Genomic DNA, 17,732 nt, shown 5'->3' on the forward strand with positions numbered 1-17,732 from the left:
TTCTTATCCCTTTCTACAGTTACTTTCAACCCGGAATCGTTTCTCATGCGAATGTGTAAAATTACCCATGCAGTTTTCACAGCTCCAGCAACGGAGATTTACATCAAAATCACAATTCATACTTTGATCGGCACCCTCATAAGTAACGAAGGTAAGACATGTAGCTACTATCCCAGCGAGTGAGCCTTAAAGTATTATCCAACATACTACTAATATGCGGTTTCCATCAAACATCATCTCAAAATGCATGCCGTTCCTCAGTCCCACGATTCAGGAGCGTTCCTGAGTGAATTCCCGCCACAAATCATGCTGAAGGTCTGAACCGTTCTCACTGAGGATCTCCGCAATTGTAGGTAGTGGGATGTATGTCGATGACGCCCTCAAATCCCAGACCGATTTCCTCTTTCGCAAACGTGATGTAGGAATCTTGTTGATGATATCGGCGTTTTTGTTACGATATGTGTCTTCGAAGCTTGGTGTGTCCAGCAGTTTCACCTTGGTCTTCCCCACCTGGGTTGGTGGGGGAGTAGACGGGGGCGATGCCGGTGTGCCTGTGCGCGTGTCGGCCGTTACTTCGAGGTCGCGTGGATCACATCTGGGGAACGAAACGCACACGAGTCTGGCTGCTGCTGCACCGCCTCTTTCGCAGGCTGCTGCTCTCGTACGGCCAGCTTGTTGATGAAGTAGCTCTTTCCGGAGCCGCTCAGCCCCACGCTCATGACCATGGGCGGCCTGTGGGCATCGTTGTTTTCCGGAGTAGCCATGGTAGCCTCGGTCGGATAAATGGTTGATCCTACGGAAACAGGGAGTAGAGGTGAGAGAATATTGGAAAGGTGGAAAGAACGTCTGCAGGGTCTATCCCTCTGGTGTTGACACCAGCTGGTACTTGAACTGGACCCCGGGAAACGTGGCTATGCAACCCTCCTCGGGGCCACGACGGGAGTCCGGAGCCCCGGAGTTCGGGTGCGGCTGATGAGAGCGCTAAAAGAACTCATGTCAGCGTGGTAGTACCGGATGTTGTTGGTAGCGAGCTGAGTACCGTTTGCGGAATGTTTCGCGACCTCATCCGTTTGGCGCTATCCGCGTTATATGTCTTTGGGGCTGGACGGCTGTTATGAGCCATAGAGCAGCTGCCAGGGATCTAGTTCCCAGAAAGCTTAATCCAGAACGCTTAAAAGTCTCCGTAGCTAATAGGCCAGGTACAGAGCCAAGACACAACTTGCTGGTAATCGGCTTGCTGGCCGTCCTCAAATGCCCCGAATCTGGAAATTTGGCCCAGGAACCAGAACAGTCTAGACCATGTTCTTTGCGGGTAAAATCTACGCCGAGGTGACTTAATCTTGGCTTGGTACACCTTTAATTCGGATAAATTAATTTTCTGAGTTACATGAGCATTAGCAAATTTCGAGGCTTCAGTGGCTGTCAATACAACATTTTTCGAGTTAGTCTAAACGGCATTGAACAAAATATCGCCACATATCAGCTCGGATGGCACTTGTAACCTTCATACCTGGACACCACTCCATCTCAAATGCTAGACTGAGAGATTTAAAACATGGTTCCATTGATCCTATACAACCCAAAGGCGTCATCGATTCATATACACCGTCAGCTTGTCGTACGATTCCTCGCCATTCGCCACGCCTGGATCATCTTTTGACAATCTTCGCCTGAGATCCTCAGCTTTTTGGCGCAGCGACGAAGCTTCGTCGAGACGACCCAACTTCTCCTTCACTTGTGCAAGCTTGAAGGTCGACCGCGCCACACGATCCGTCGAGTGGACGCCTTTTTCGAATATCTTGATGGCGTCCTCAAGAAGCTGGCTGTGATACACGTCAGACACTGCCCTCGCTAACGGTGAAGGAACAGGAACTTTGGGAATCAACACTTACCAAGCCGTTTCATACTCTTGTAATCGAAAGCAACATCGTGCGAGCATGTGCTCTGATGTGGCGGTATCGTTTGCCTCTCCCAGCTTGTCGCTTCGAATAGCCAGAGCTTCGGAATGAAACTTCTTGGCTGCGTGCCAGTCATTCATGTCTCCGAGGACGCTACCCATGTTATGCAAGAAAAGCGCATAACGAGTATTGTCGCAACCGGTCTCTGCCTTTTGGATGAGCAGTGCTTCTTGCATGTGAGCCTTGCTCTCCGATAAGCGTCCCATGAACTGAAGGACGCGGGACAGGTTTGCCCGGGAGAGTGCAATGTGGAGCGGGGAGTTCTGGGATCTGCGGAGTTTCAAGGCTAGTTTGTGTGTCTCCAAAGCTTTTTCCAAATTGTTCTGGGCGCAGTATGCGTTACCAAGATTGTTGTAGGCGTTCGAGAGCATGAGGATCTCATCTGTTCCGAGTTTGTCGCCGAGAGATTCATTGTACCGCTTACGGAGGTCGACGTACATCTCATTGTAGTGGGCTGCATCGTCAATCATTGAGTCTTCCAGACAGAAGACACCAAGGCCGCATGCGATGTGTGCACGAAGTACCAGGTTGGTGCTTGTGGGCAGGTTGCATGATCGTTCGGCGAGTCGCAAAAGGTGCCAGGCGTCGGCCCAAGATCCTTGCTCCCAAAGATACTGTGATGTCACATGGAGAAGTTCGGCATAGTGCTCAAGATCACGGTCGGGGAGGGTTGGACTGTCCTTAGAAAAAGTGTTGCTTAAAGCTATTACATGAGACGTGAGAAGCTTGCAGTCATCCCAGACCTCCGACATTGGGAGGCCGATGCTTGAGTATGTGGGGTAGGAGTTTCGGAGAAGCGAAATACCACGAACATAGGCCTGAACAACATCATATCCTTGAGGGCGACATCGTGTGTTCATCTGAATAAGGCGATGTATTGAGAAGAAGTGTTCACTCTGACTTTCGTACTGTTTGATGAGGCAATGCTGCCTCAAATGGCGAATCGCGGAGTAGTACCTGCACAATAATTAATCATTATCTTGTTCAACGCAGAGATATAGGATGACAGGAGCAATGCAGTACGGACTCGAGGTTTGAGTCAAGAAACTTGAGATCGGGCATTCCGATGGAGTCCCTCAAAAGCTTTTCCGGTATGCCGTCAGGGTCCAGCAACGCAAATACATCCAACACAGCTCTGGAACTATCATCCAGTCGAGAAAAGGACATCTCCCAGACATTTTGCAGTGTCAAGTGGTAATGGAGGCGGTCGACAAGAGTTGACTGGCTCTGGATCTTCTGGTAGTTGTCGCTTGACCTGTAGAGCAGGAGGAATTCTTCGAGGGGGCACCGAGTCTGTTGTATAAAACCGGCCATTTGTGAAATAGCCAAAGGTAAGCCCGCCAGCTCCTGGCCAATCTTGGTCGCGATATCGAAGTCCGTGCCGACAGCAGGTTTGCCGAGTATGCAGAGAAGTAATTTAGCGCTCTCTTCGTCGCTAAAGGGTTCTACCTCCAGACCATTCCGGGCGATTCCGGGAACGAGGGAAGAATTTCTTGAGGTCATTAATACAGCACCACCAGAGTCTGCAGCGGGCAAGAACTCCTGAAGCAGTGCCGCATCATCCACGTTGTCAAAGACGAGAAGCCAGGAGCCTGCTAAATGACACCAGTAACGTAAGCCAATGTAACAGCAAAACATGGCATGTCTTACCGTTCTGTTTCATCCACACCAAAACCTCATCTCGTACTCTCCACTGGTCCGAGACTTGATGACTTTCAAAGCCGAGGTACTGACTAATCGTCTGGAAGTCCTGAAACAACTTTTCCTGCCTCGCTGCACTTACCCAGAAAATTGCCGGATAAGCTGATTCATGTTGATAGCAGTATTCGAGAGCAAGTTGAGTCTTACCAACTCCACCCATTCCGTAGATGACAAATGTTCTCAGATTGGGAGAGTCAGGGTACGGCTTCAAGTGCTCGTCCATGATTTGGAGTAGTTCCAGCCGGCCCTGGAAAATTGGGCTCCTCGGATACTTCAGAACTTTGCAATTGACAGTGAGCTGGAAGGGTTGTAGCAGTTGTGGACGCATCAGCGCCACAAGCTGCTGATGACGTTCATTGGCCATCGACAGTCCAACAGCCTGTGCTGCCTTATCGGCGTTGTCAACGTTCTGGTGAATGTTGTGCATCAGTGCTGCAAACCTGGCCTTTTCGCCTGACCATCCCATGCGAACAATTGATTCTGTAAAGCAGGTAAGTATCCAAAATTCCATCCAGGGTTCCTTTTGCTTACGAAAGGGCCGTCTCTTTAGAAACTTCAGCGTTTGACTGCAGAAACGTATGTATTCGACAAAGACTGCAACAATGGCGTCCTCGACCATTGGAACATCCCTAAAAACTCTAGCGTATATATCAAAGCGAAGCATGGAAGTGGTGATATCCTTCCACATGCTAAGGATGTCATCGTGGACGGACAGGAAACGGGCTGCCGACTGTTTGATAGTTATCAGTCTTGCATCGAAGGTTGATCGACGTCAGACTTACCTCGAGAATGCATGTAAAGCTCCCCCATACCAAGCCAGATATTGCATCTGAAGATGGGCAGAAGAGACTGATTACTTCATGCATAGCTTTCAGCTGCTGGATGACCGGCCTGGCAGCATCGATCCTGACCATACCATCCTTAACGCGATTCTGGTAGAAACAGACCAATTTAGTCTCATCATCCACATTGAGAAGATGCTTGTACTCTTTCTCTCCCACAATCTTTCGACACTTGTCAACAGCCATACGCCAAAGGATGGCACTAGAGTATAGGTTAGTGGAAGGCTTCAAATGGCATTTTGAACTCACCTTGCATTCTGATCCATCTTCTAATAAAGATGGAGCCATACTAGTATGAGAGAAAAGGTACCTGTCTGTATCATATCAAATTCGGGGTTGCTTCCGACATATTGCCAATTGATATTTAACTGGCAAGAGGCATTACCACACTACACCTCAACACCAAAACTTTTGTTGCTTCGCCTTGCCAGTATGAGGCGAATACTGACTGACCTATCGGTCGGCGGCAGATAGTGGCGCGTCTCTGTCTGGCTGCCCGAAAAGCCCCCCTTGAGTGAATCCGGGCACATGGCCGTCTTGCCAAGATTGGGTGGTAAAATCAGCATGTGTTGTAAAACAATCCGACGCCCGCATGGTGAGGCGGCGAGCCGCGAAAAGCCGAAGCTCAGCTTACGCCAAGGAATCGGCCAGCACAAGCAACCTACAATGTGCGAGTGATCTACATGGAAGATCTGTCAATCAGCATTGCTTTGTTAAGGGCTGTGCTGACACGAATTGGTCCCCGGGTTCCGTGTGGCATGTGCGAGGGTCGGGCAAATACAATCCCTGCGTTCGCGCAACCGAGGCGACACTGGTCCTGCGGGGTTAGTGACGCAACCTACTGCAGCCACACTCGTTTCCGGGCGGACGGACGAGTGTTAAGATTCGATATCAGCTATCACGCATTGCTGCGCCTTTGAGGCGGGGTAATGGCTATGATCTGCGTCTTGAGATAAAAGCCTGATTGACAGTGTTCCATATGTTTTAGCTGTCGTGTAACATTTAAAATGTGAGATTGGCACAACCATCTCACGATTTCTTCCTCGCTTCGAAATTCCGCTAATCACGGTCTGCATTCGGAGCGGAGATGATTCCTCCTGAGAGCGAGAACGCTGCCGAAGATGATTCGACAATCGCAACGCTTGGATACGTCGACCCAACCAAGATGCCGCCGAAAGGAGAGAAGCCGTTCATTATTGTTTTCCCAATCTCGCATATCCCAGGGGCAAAACAGCGAAACTTTGGATTCCTTCAGAAACCTGGGGTGCGCATTCGAAACTTGAGGGGACGGGAAGAGCAATTCAATCTCGATTCCACGGGATTCCAGGTTATTCGCTGGCGTTTTGATCCCTCATGGGTGATCAGCGAGGAGGCTGTGGAGCAGATCTATTGCCGTGAAGCAGAAAGCTTCCTGAAAGGTGTGCTGGATGCCAAAGACGTGGTTGTTTTCGACTGGCTCGTGAGTGCAATGTCCCCTGAGTTATGACGTTAACCGTCCTTCAGGTGAGGAAAAATACTCCACATTTTGAAGACAGACGGTTCCGAAAGCAGCTTCGGCCAGCATTGAATGTTCATATTGGTAATTCTTCAAGCAAACACTGCGCCGGTCGAGTTGACGTTCTTATTTGCAGACCAAACGCCACGATCTGCGGTGAATCGTGTTCGCTTCCACATGGGATCCAGGGCGGACGAGCTGTTGAGGAAAAGATTTCAGATAATCAAGTATGACAACCTTGGCCATCTCAGTCAGTAAAGATCTGACAATACCCAGTATTTGGCGTCCTCTATTCACGCCTTTGGAAGATTGGCCGCTTGCGGTCTGCGACTTTAGGACCACATCTCAGTCTTCCATTGTTGCTGCAGACACTGTCGGACGCGGCGAATACAAAGGGGAGAGCGCGTACCTGAAATTTGATCCTGCCCAAGAGTTCTGGTATCTGAAACATCAGACAGTAGATGAGGTCTGGCTGATGAAGCAATTCGATTCTCTTTCTGATGCGACCAACCATTCATCCGAAAGGGTTGCACAATGTATGGGCCACACCCTATTTCGGTACCTCATTACTCATGAAATCATACAGTTGCCGCACATACGGCTTTTGATGACCCAAATGCAGGCACGAACGCAAGACTCCGAGAGAGCATTGAACTTCGCATGCTGGTTTTCTATGACTGAAGAGAGAATTGATGATAAAGGAAGGTATTGTTGTCAAGTTGTGTCTTCATTTAGAGTGCTGATGTAAAGATCCTTCTGTCTTGGAATACACTTGATACCACGTACTGATATTTTCATAGAAATTGAATGGATCCATTGATGCCATCAACAGATGGAAGTCCAATCCCAAAAGCAGGCATCATTTTATTGGATCAAAGTGACATCCTCTCCGCTTTTCCACGGGAGCATTAGCCCATTGTCTGTGAAGGCGCAGCTTCGAGGAGGTAGGTCTGATCGATAAGGTGAAGATCCTCCTCGTTGATGCTGTTGTTGGCAATCATCTCTTGATCCTTCTCGAGCCACTCCTTCCAAGGCTGACTTAGATCGGCTGATGCGTCGCCCGACTCGTTGACTGGATTGTCGTTCTGTGGCGGTGATTCCATTCTGGTCTGTGTTTCTTGCAGTCAGATCCGAGACAAAGCTGTGGTGTTACGTAGTACATACGTAGGCTGCGTTTGTGAAAGCAAGGCTGTGGTGTTGATTCTGATGATGAAGAAACACGTCGCAAAAGACAGGTCGCATTTCTCTTCTTTCCCTCGGACTCTTGCTAATATAGGCATGAATGAGAATCACATGGGCCATTTCATACTCTGTTTTTACTCGCCTTCCTGTATGATGAACCAGTAGAAACCCCTGTACGGAGTTGGGCAGCCATGCAAATCACCCTGATAAGATCAACCGAGCCAATACCGAAATAGACAGCAAGGATATCCAGAAAGTTAAATAGATCATGGAAGTTACGCATGACCCCACCCGAACTTCCTCAAGCCTGTTTCTGCAGAAAGGCGGGAGGAAGATCTGCATCGAGCCACCACTTCAGACCAATGACGGCGCCCAGGAAGTCCCTCTCGAATTGCACCAACATCACACGCCAATCATCGTAATCAATCATACCCAAGCTCATATGTTCGTCATAGGACTCAGTGACGAACTGGAACGTTTCGTAGTGATAATGGCGCAGTGGCGATCTTTGGGACGTCTTCCCTCCTTGGTGGAGAATCAGCTGGCCATTTTCGAGGCTGACGCTCATGGGAATCTCTAGTTTCGGTTCACGATAGGCGCCAGCATACTCGTAAAGTGGACCATGGGATGTGCCGCTCACTTGATGCTCTTTCAAAGGATCTGCGAGAACACGTTGATGCCAATGCTTGCATCTCTCCGCGAGGCTCTCTGCCAGAGCCTCGTAATCCACAGCCGCAGTGGCGTCGGGATCGACAACCTGACTTGCCAGCACATGGGTGATCAGTTCGTTGGCATCTCCCAAGGCTGTAGTGTTTCCGAGGACCACGATGGCAGTGTCCAGCTCAGGGATGAGGACGAAGGACGACAACGCACCGGCGTTCTCTCCACAGTGGGATAGTGCCAGCGTGTGAGTATTGGGGTTGCCGATAGGTGGAATTGGAACATCGCTGGCAACGGCGTTGTTGCGGCCCCCAATGCTCAGCCTCGATGGAAGCATCAGCCTCATAAATCCCATCCCATAGGAGCGTTCCAGCTCGCCATATGAGATGTTTCGTGGCAGAATCATCTGCGGGTCAAATATACTAGGAGGACGGCACATGGTGCGATGCTTCCTTTCGTATGCGTAGGCTTCCAGCAACTGTTGACCCCACTTTAGCATGTCAGAAACGCAGCTCCGGATGCCCCCGCCAGGTGTGAAAGGAGATTCTTCCCATGGTGGCTCGGCTATCCGGATAGGCTTTGCTGTCCTCGATGCGGCATATGCCAGGCTGATGTTCGAGTCTGGTATGTCCTCTTGCTTGATACAAGTTCTGTCCAAGCCATACTCCTTGAGAATACGGTTTTTCATGAATTCAAGGTAATTGGCTTCCTTGCTCCTTCTCTGGATAACGACGCCGGCAACAGCGTACATCCAGTTGTTATAAAGCCACTCGTATCTCAAGGGTCGTACTCTTGGTAATGAGTTGACTCTCTTGATCAGTTCGTCGTGCGAAACAAGTACCTCGCTGCGTTGGCCCACCCAGCTCATATCAAGTCGTGCATAGCCAGTTTCGTGTGCCAGAAGATCGACGAGGGTTGCTCTTTCTTCTTTCAACTCCGATATGTAAGTCTGTACCGGGGCATCAAGGTCTATTAGTCCTTCGTTAGCCAGAAGAGTGCAAGCTGAAGCTGTGAAAGCTTTGGTGCATGATGCGATGTTGTAAAGCGTATTTTCGTCCGCCGGTCTCTTCTTTTCTTCATCACGATACCCGTAGCCCTTTGCAAGGACTGTTTGACCATGATGGAGAACTCCATAAGAGATTCCCACTTGGCCCATGATTTGGCATATCCGGTCGATAATGGGCTCTACACTTTCCAATAGCTGCCTCAAGGAGGGTTTCGGCACACTACTATATCAATCAGCTATATAGTTCTTGGTCGCAATCAGTTACTTACGTTATCCGAGTGTCGTGTTTGATGTCTGGATACAAGGTTGTATCTGACACTTCAGTTCCATGTGTGGCTCCCAGCGATGATGGTTTCCACGGAAGCTTTGGAGATGGCGCTTCCAAAGGAGGATTAAGCGACAGGGGTTCTAGAGAGGTCACCGACGATGAGGAGTGGAGTGATGGTACTTCCTGCCATGAAGATTCCTGTGATGGAAACCCCTGCGGCGAGGTCTCCAGTGGTGAAGCTTCCATTTTGCGGCTGATGCTGGCTGTGAATCATACTCCCGGGAACACAAAGAGGATTCGCCGGACTATATAGTCTTTCCATTGTGACACAAGAGACAGAAAACGTTAATTCAGATATGCGCTCTATCATACAAGGTGACGTTCTGCGCAAATAGTGAGCTTCGGCTAATGGCGTGCATGAACACCTGCAGGGCCATAGAACAGGCAGAGGTTCTATCCACACGGATGAAGTGGCGGGAGAATGCTGCTATTGTTTGCTATTTCGAGCAGTGGGCGCGCGGTCATATACTGAACGAGCGAATGAGCGCTAAGCGGCATTCCCGCAGCAGAACGTAGATCAATTCAAGTGGCTTTTCCCGTACGGCAGCCATACAACCCCCTCTTGCAGCCGATGGCTAGCGTGTATTTATTTTTTGCTCATGTCATGGGTAGCTGGAGCTATCGTCCGGACGAGAATGTCGAATTTTTAATTCTACATGCGCGTCCGGACGATAGCTCCAGCTACCCACATCTGTTATTTTTCTTAGGCAGAGCTGGGGAGCCCTGCTATTCTTCGCGCTAGCCATCGGCTGCGAGATGGGGCTGTACTGTGTGAGCCAAGTCGCCACCGGACAAACTAGGTAGCGAAAACGAAAAACCCCGCATTGTCCTACCTGAGACGCCTCTGAGCCCAAAGTCCATCAGACACATCGCATTTCGAGGGTGAAGTCCAATAATACTTGCACAACGAGAATGGCACAGAAAAAGCAGCAAACAACGCAATGGTGCTGGGAGCACGGACCGTTCCTTTACGGCACAGAGTTCAAGTTTTCCCCTGACGTCATCGCCACTGCTGTGCTGGCAGGATTCAAGGCCATAGACACAGCCGCTCAGCCCCGGAATTGTGATGAAGAGGCAGTTGGAGCAGGTATCGAAAAAGCAATCCTGGAGTCGAATGGCAGGATCAAACGAACCGATTTGTGGATACAGACCAAGTTCACGCCGATTGGAGCTCAGTCGTACAAAGGAGTCTTTCCGAAACCGTTGCCGTATGACGCGAAGGACCCAATCGAAGTAAAGGTGGAAAAAAGCGTTCGATCAAGCCTTCAGAAGCTGAAGACCGACTACCTGAATGCTGTGCTGCTTCACGAACCACTTGATACAATGGCGGATACACTACGGGCCTGGACCAGTCTGGAAAAATTTGTCCCGGCCACAGTGCGGCACATTGGCATCTCCAACGCAGGGTTGGATGTGTTGAGGGAATTATGCAGCCAGGTCGTGGTGCAGCCATCCATCGTGCAGTCGCGATTCCGTCTTGTGCGATCGACAACAAAGGAGTCTTACGACGTGCATCTTAGGCAATTTTGCCAACGAAACAGCATTGTATACCAACCATTCTGGGTTCTCAAAGCCAATCCCCATCTTCTCAAGGCCGATCTTGTTGTAGCTTTGGCATCGCACTTTTCGGTCTCCCAGGAACAGATGCTCTACGCATTGGTGGCATCACTCGGAGGCCAGATATGCATATTGAACGGGACAACTTCAGTAGCACACATGAAGGAAGACCTTGAGGCTTTGAATAGAATTGGAACAGTACCAGATTTGGTTGTGCGATCGTTTGAGGAAATACTTCAGAAGTTTTCAAACGAAATCCAAACACAAGACAGAAAGGAAGAAAAGCTTGATAAGTCTTAATGAATTGTTTCATTAGAACCGTGTTGAAAACGTCCCAAGTGGTCATAATGTGGTGTCAATCTTCATTAGACGAGGTCCGCAACTTTCGTCGGATGCTCGAGAAACAAATACTGCCCAGTGTAAAAATGCCGATCAGTGTGGGAATGAGTTGACCACTGTCAAGCAGTGAAACAGAGCCCATGTCCACGTTGTTGATTCGTATGGTCATTTCCACCATGAGGATGGAAATCGTACCAGTCACAAGCTGGATGAAGCTGAGGACGTATACTGCTGTGTTCCTGTGGTCGTTGTCGTCATTGAGATCTGGTGGGACAGTTCCGGCGAGGAGAATGTTGACCACTGCGGCTAACGCACCAAATCCGCAGAAACAGCCGATGACGCTGAAGACTTTTCCAAATGTCCGCCACTTCCCATACACGCTGATAGACCCAAAGAAAAATATTCGCACATCGCAACCGGCTCTGGATCCACTATCGACACCAATGAAATATAGCCAAGGCTGAGTTGCTATGATGCAAAGCCAAAGAAGTAGCATTGTCGCGAAAGATCCTGTCGATTCATGGAGGTGTGCGAGGGTAGGAGGCACATTCCCCACATTCAACACCCACGTCAGCCATATAACAATGTACCACTCCAGCGCAACAAGATTATGCTCAGATAGAGTGCGGAAAGTATTTATAAAAATACTAAGAATGAGGATGTTGCATGTCGTACGTCCAATACGCGTTTGGGATGGATTGAATATTGTCGCCACCAAAATAGCTGCCCACTGCAAATAGAGTCCAATTCGGATGCCAACTCCATAGACGTCCGGATCGCCTTCGATAGTGCATGAGGCTTCATCAGACTCAAAGTGTGTAAAAGCAGATGTTTGAGAGACAAATGACCAGAAAAGAGGTGCTCGTACCCAACGCATGGTGGATACAAGTGTGAGTGTCGCACAATAGCGGACGGGTATGATCAATCTTGCTTATCTTGAGAATCGTCCAGGATTGCTGGCATTCAGGCTAAACACGCACCAATAGCTATTGCATGCCACATGTACCCATGCTTGCAGTCTCACAGCATGCGGCAGTTGGTCGATCGTTGAACAAAAACTCTAAAATCATCAGCTGGTCCAAGGGTAGAGTCGGCTTAGCTGGGCTCTCTTGGATACCCTGGCATCCCGATCGCTCGACGCCCGAACAAAACGCCTTCTGTGCGACCTGATCCTGCCCGTTCTGTACCACCTGTTTTGTTGTTCCGCGGATTCGCACATCGCTCAATGAAGTACGCCATCCTGCTCAGTATCATATTTGTGTTCTTAATGACTTTCAGCGAGAATGCGACAGCTGCCGCTCGAATTAGGGCGATAGAAATTTCTGTCTGTCACACGTATTATCGCAATCGCCAACATGATAGGATACCTGAACATCTCTGCAAAGTTACCCCTGTCCAGGAGCGATTAGCATCCCTGCGTGCCTGGCTTGGTGTGCTTGAAGCAATTCCAAGTATGTAATCCACCTTCGTCTCTGCTCAAAAAGCCTCAGAGCTGATACATTTTACCAGCCTTGATTATTGGGCTGCCTCTCGGTCATTATGCAGACAATGTCGGCCGGCGCCCCGTCCTTCTTTTAAATGTGACAGGGCTTTGGATGAACTTATCCAGTATCGCCATATTATGTTTGTGCATTTAGTTACTTCCATAGATATCAACGGGCGCATAGGCTAACATTTCCAAGGTTACTTGAATAGCTTTTTGCTGCCTCAATATGTACTAATATCGCCTTTATTCCTTCTCCTTGGGGGCGGTAAATATGTTTACCAAGCAATAATTACAAGTGTTGTCGTTGATTGCAGCCACAAAACAAATCGGTGAGCTTCGCTAATGGTCGCAATTTTCAAATACTTACTGCCTGGGTATTCATTGTAGAACACGCAACCTGTTCTTAGTCTTCTCATTGTACATCATCACCAACCTGATTGGGCCTCCGATAGGGGCAGTTATATTATCAAGAACCCCCTTCGGCGCTTTATTTCTAGGTATCGGAATTATTTTACTCGCTTATCCTGCAGTTTTCTTCTTACCAGAAACCTGTTCCAACGGAAGGTCACGATTTCCTGATACAGAATATACCGCTCTTTTTCAAGATGATAATCAACCGAATAACGACACTGGTCCTCCAGACGCCCATCCATCACTGTTGCCTATGTCAAGCGGCCGGGTACATTATTCTTATATGCACCAGTGTTTCGGCACTGTACAGAAGCTATTCGCAGATTTTAGAGCTCTTTTATCACGCAGAAAACTTCGTCTTACGTTTCTATCCATTCTTATTAGCACAAGCGGGGCTTTCGCAGACATCCTCCTTCCATATATCTCTATCACCGCAGGGTGGTCATTGGCTAAGGTGAGCACTTTTCTACCATTTCGAATCATTGTTAACCATTTAGGCATCATTCATTATGCCGATATTGTCTGCTATCCAACTTTTCTGTTACTCATTTGCGTTACCCTCCCTCTCCAATATCCTACAAATGCGAGCTCCACGGAGTCCTGAGCAAATTGACTGGATACTGGCTCTCATGAGCGGCATTCCACTGTCTCTTGGGACGGTGGTTATCGGATTGTCTCCCGACATCAAATGCCTTCTAACAGGTATGTGACAAAGCCTGATGGCTAGTACGTCAGTGCTTATTACTCAATAGGCTTGATCATTCAGACTGCTGGTTGTGGAAGCAGGCTTTGTCTTCTTTCCTTGGTGTCTGTCATGGTTGAGACAAAAGAGCGTGCACGGCTGTTCACATCTATCAGCCTAGTGGACACAGTGGGCCAGCTCATCCGTGCTCCTCTTATGGAAGCACTTTTCGCTACGAGCATTAATTTCGAGGGTCTTGCCCGAGGTCTACCTTTCTTTATATCAGGTGTGAGTATTAGTATGCGTGTAAAACACTGATCTGTTACTGAGTCATGTCAGGCCTGCCAGCTTGCTGCTTCCATGGCTATCTGGTCACTGAATCCGAGCTCTACCGAGCCGGATGAAGACGAGAATTAGAGGGCGTATGCCGAATCACATTTTCTCCATCTAGCAGTAGAGGATAGATGTCTCTTCACACACGGTAAACTTTGGGACTACTTGTCAAAAACATTTGGACACTTAAAAGTTTATATTTTATGTTGGGAAAATAGTAACTATCATTCAGCGAGAAAAGGCTACATATATCCGGATAAAAACACGTCACACTGTCTGAGCAGTTAAAACCAGATAATTGTGGAAATACATAAAGGCAGACAGGAATTTTCGTATAAGGTAGAACGAATGAGACAGTATCATGCGAATGACAATACTCGAACTAAAGACAGTGTTTGTATCGAACTCGAGTGAATATTCAGTTGACTCACTACCACCTCTCATTGTGTATAATTGACGAGGTAGCTACAAGCGTAGACGAGTCATAACTAAGTAAATGAACTGGGAACAGAATGGTGTGTCGATGAAGAACCTATTGAGACGTGGCTGGCAATGCGTTAATGAGTTCCGGGCTCTGAGATAAGTTGGAGGCAGTCGAAGGCGACCTATCTCGACTCCAAGAAACCACAATAGAGATACCAAGGCCGTCGGGAGGAGAGCAAATTTCGGTCTTATGATTCAACATGTCTTCGTGGACCTTTTGAAGCTCGTCGCGAATAACCTTAGCTTCGGGCCGGTGGCGTGATTCCGCGGGGCTGAGGATGCTTTGGATGATATTGACGCAGTCTCCAATCCATTTCCTTGAATCAGGATTAGTGTCAGAGAATCGCTGACTCAGCTTGCCAAGCCAAGTCAAAACATGCGGTTTGACCAGTCTTGTTTCCACATCATAGAACCGTTGATTGACATGAGCTGGCTTCTCGCACTCTCTTTTCAACTCTTGCACCAGATCTGGGGCCACGGCATATGTGAGGACCTCGGACAGGATGCAGCCAAATGACCATACGTCTCCTTTTCTAGCGTCTGGTTGAGGGTGTCCGCAAGCGATCACCTCGGGAGCGGTGTATCTCCCAGGCTCCCTCTTTGCAGGTGTCCTTGATGCAGAACATTCACGGCTTTTTGGTGCGTCTAGAGCCCCCGTAGCAGTCTGGCCGCGAGTCACTCGCTCTTGACCTACTGACAAAGACTCATTCTTCTCCTTGAGCGGTGCGTGATTGTCGATGATCGCCTTTGACTGTGATGTCCGCGTCTTGCCCTGTTGGATTTTGGAGATTCCAAAGTCCGCGATCTTCCACTGGCCCACTGGGTACTGTTCCTCAGCATCTGAGGAGTCTGGAAAGAAGATCAAGATATTCTCCGGCTTCAAGTCGTTATGCGCGCAGCGCATTTTATTGCTCCCGTACAGTCCTTCATGTAGAAATTCGAGAGCATCAGCCAGAGTATAGATCTCCCGAATCAGATCTGCTGCCCAATAGCCGCTGGATCCATTTCTTCCGACCCCTGCACTTTCGAGTCGATGTCTATGATCAGAAAAATCGGCGTCCCCGCAAAATATTTTCTCCAGGTCGAAGGCGGCGAGGTCATACAAGATGTGGTGTATCTTCCCAGCAGACTCTTGTCGGATGAAAGTGGCAATATTGACCATGATGCGCGAGTGGTTGCTGAGGCATTTTCGGAGAGAGACGAGATTTTGGAACTCTATCGAATCCACATTCTTGTCGAGAACAACTTTGCAAGCAACAGCCTTGGCCTTTCCACATCGTTAGCAACCCCATATGAATGAAATTTTATCCGTATCAATACACTTACTGTTTTGTTTATAGCCTTCCTCGTAGGAGTTGGATTGTACTCCAGATAGTAAGGAGCAACCACCTCCATGTAGACTTCAGCTGATGCACCCTCACCAATCGGTTGCCGTTTCTGAATGAATGGCATGCGTCGCTCCATTTGGAGCTCAGTTTCATCGTACGGCTTCTGCCTTTCGATGATTACGAAGGGACAGAATATCCACTGCTTCTGGAAAAACTCATCACCATCTCTCGGACCAAGCCACTCAGTCGCTTGCAGCTCTTTCCGGTCGAATGGAAGGTCATTGTCGGTACGCCTCTCAGTATCGATGAACATTGTCTTGAAACTCTCCCAGTTCCGAAAGTTCAGCAGAACTAAGATGGACAAGATCTTGAGGAAGTTCTCAGACATAAATTTGCTGTTGATGTTGCCGCTGTACCATGATTTGGTCTTGTAGAAGTCGTCGTTTCCGTCTTGCGTCCATAGTTCTCTGAGGTCCTGCTCCAAAATGATCCTCGAATTCTCCAGGCCAGTGGAACTCTTCATGAGTCCAATCAAGCCCTCCTGTATCTGCCGCTCTCGCATCTCAGGTTTGATTGTCGTTGACTCATCGCAATTTGTAGAACTACACATACTGGGTGTATGCGCGCTAGCGGATACTAGCTTAGTTCTCGATGGCAGTGTGCTCCCAGAAGAGTTCAATGCTGTTGTCTCGCCCGAGTTCCTGCGTCTCAGCCGAAAGAATGCTAAGAAGGCGTTCATGATTTGGAAACAATCAAAAGACTGGAGAAACTTCATCATTAGCTGGAAGGGTTTCGAAGCTGTCGCCTTGATCTACTCACCCGTCGTTGGGTATTTGAATTCTCAGACGTTTCTCGCAACGGCCCATTTCATGCAGGATCAGCTGAACATAAGACAGTGCACTGCCGAGTTCTACGAGGCTGACTCCGCAACCTTTACAGAAATAAAGCAACAAGGCAATGGAGTTGGTGGGGGACAAGTTGTGGCAATTCGTCTAAATCACCATGGGGTCATCATGGGGCCTTAGGCTGACATAATTTGTCTCAGCCTTGTCAGGAAAGCGGGGAACTTTGTACTCTATCCAATGGAATTTCAACTAAGAGGGGGTGGTCAGATCTGTTCCGAATGTGTGGTTATACAAGCCACTCACCTTCGTTTCTTTCAGCCTTGTCCTCTCACTATACATTCTTATCTTACTGATAGGATAGGCGAATCTACATTATATACTTTGAACTGTTCAAACTCATTCATGGCAAGTTTGTACTACAAGGCACTCCCGTGATGCGGCTGAAAATTTCTAACGACGGATTTGTGATAAATGTTGCTTTGGTTGAGCTGCGAGGCTCACTTTCCCAGAGCCTGATCTCAAAAATCTGCCTTGCCGGCTTCATCCTTGTCGCTTTCATCGCACGGGCTTCATTCACTCAGTCGCCCAAAATGCCGACCTATGCATACCATAATGTGCTCAAACCAAGACTGAGCGGCTATATTAATCGGGACAAGCTCGAAAGCTTTTTGGAAAAGCGCTTTCCTCGAGATGTTCATCCAGGACCTGCAAGCGACAGGTTCAAAATCAAGGTAGGTACGACATGTCCAAAAAATAACTAATCACACACTCAATGAGACAGGAAACAAATGATCAGTGGGAGTTCTATGCTCCAGAGATTGTCCCTGAGGTTGGTATTATAATAAGTAATTCAGAAGTAGAGGAGTACTCATACTATTGTAGGAAGACTTCAAGTTCGTCGGGCGTTTCATTTTGAACTGCTGAATTTTAACATGGGGTAGACCACTACGAGAGTCGAACCAATAGCCTAACACGCTTACGCTTCCGGCAGGGTAGCCTCGAAATACATGAGGCTGTGCAAGGCAGAATGCAAGTCAGATACGCAATTGCGCATTAACTATCGAATGATCCTTCAGTCGGGTGGAAGGGCTGTCAT

At 48.5% G+C, this 17,732-nt stretch overlaps 4 protein-coding genes across 4 annotated transcripts; all 4 read right to left on the bottom strand.

Moving 5' to 3' along the window:
* Positions 1-270: 270 nt before the first annotated feature.
* LTHEOB_615 (P-loop containing nucleoside triphosphate hydrolase protein) lies at positions 271-764 on the bottom strand (the record flags this gene model as incomplete). Its single annotated transcript, XM_035515374.1, has 2 exons — positions 271-551; positions 614-764. The coding sequence occupies 2 exons, from the start codon at positions 762-764 to the stop codon at positions 271-273; spliced, it is 432 nt and encodes a 143-aa protein (XP_035369374.1).
* An 824-nt stretch (positions 765-1,588) lies between these two features.
* LTHEOB_616 (Nb-arc and tpr domain protein) lies at positions 1,589-4,767 on the bottom strand (the record flags this gene model as incomplete). Its single annotated transcript, XM_035515385.1, has 10 exons — positions 1,589-1,823; positions 1,893-2,244; positions 2,302-2,633; positions 2,868-2,915; positions 2,986-3,553; positions 3,609-3,731; positions 3,807-4,139; positions 4,191-4,389; positions 4,442-4,703; positions 4,751-4,767. The coding sequence occupies 10 exons, from the start codon at positions 4,765-4,767 to the stop codon at positions 1,589-1,591; spliced, it is 2,469 nt and encodes an 822-aa protein (XP_035369375.1).
* Positions 4,768-7,479: 2,712 nt separating this feature from the next.
* LTHEOB_617 (uncharacterized protein) lies at positions 7,480-8,994 on the bottom strand (the record flags this gene model as incomplete). Its single annotated transcript, XM_035515396.1, has 1 exon — positions 7,480-8,994. One exon carries the CDS (start codon positions 8,992-8,994, stop codon positions 7,480-7,482), a length of 1,515 nt encoding a protein of 504 aa, XP_035369376.1.
* Positions 8,995-14,512: 5,518 nt separating this feature from the next.
* On the bottom strand, positions 14,513-16,401 carry LTHEOB_618 (Ankyrin repeat protein; the record flags this gene model as incomplete). The annotated part of the gene is made up of 4 exons (XM_035515407.1): positions 14,513-14,780; positions 15,162-15,500; positions 15,567-15,730; positions 15,790-16,401. The coding sequence occupies 4 exons, from the start codon at positions 16,399-16,401 to the stop codon at positions 14,513-14,515; spliced, it is 1,383 nt and encodes a 460-aa protein (XP_035369377.1).
* Between the last annotated feature and the right edge of the window lie 1,331 nt (positions 16,402-17,732).

Source organism: Lasiodiplodia theobromae, assembly GCF_012971845.1.
Source record: "Lasiodiplodia theobromae strain AM2As chromosome Unknown scaffold_2, whole genome shotgun sequence".
Classification (NCBI taxonomy): Eukaryota; Fungi; Ascomycota; class Dothideomycetes; order Botryosphaeriales; family Botryosphaeriaceae; genus Lasiodiplodia; species Lasiodiplodia theobromae.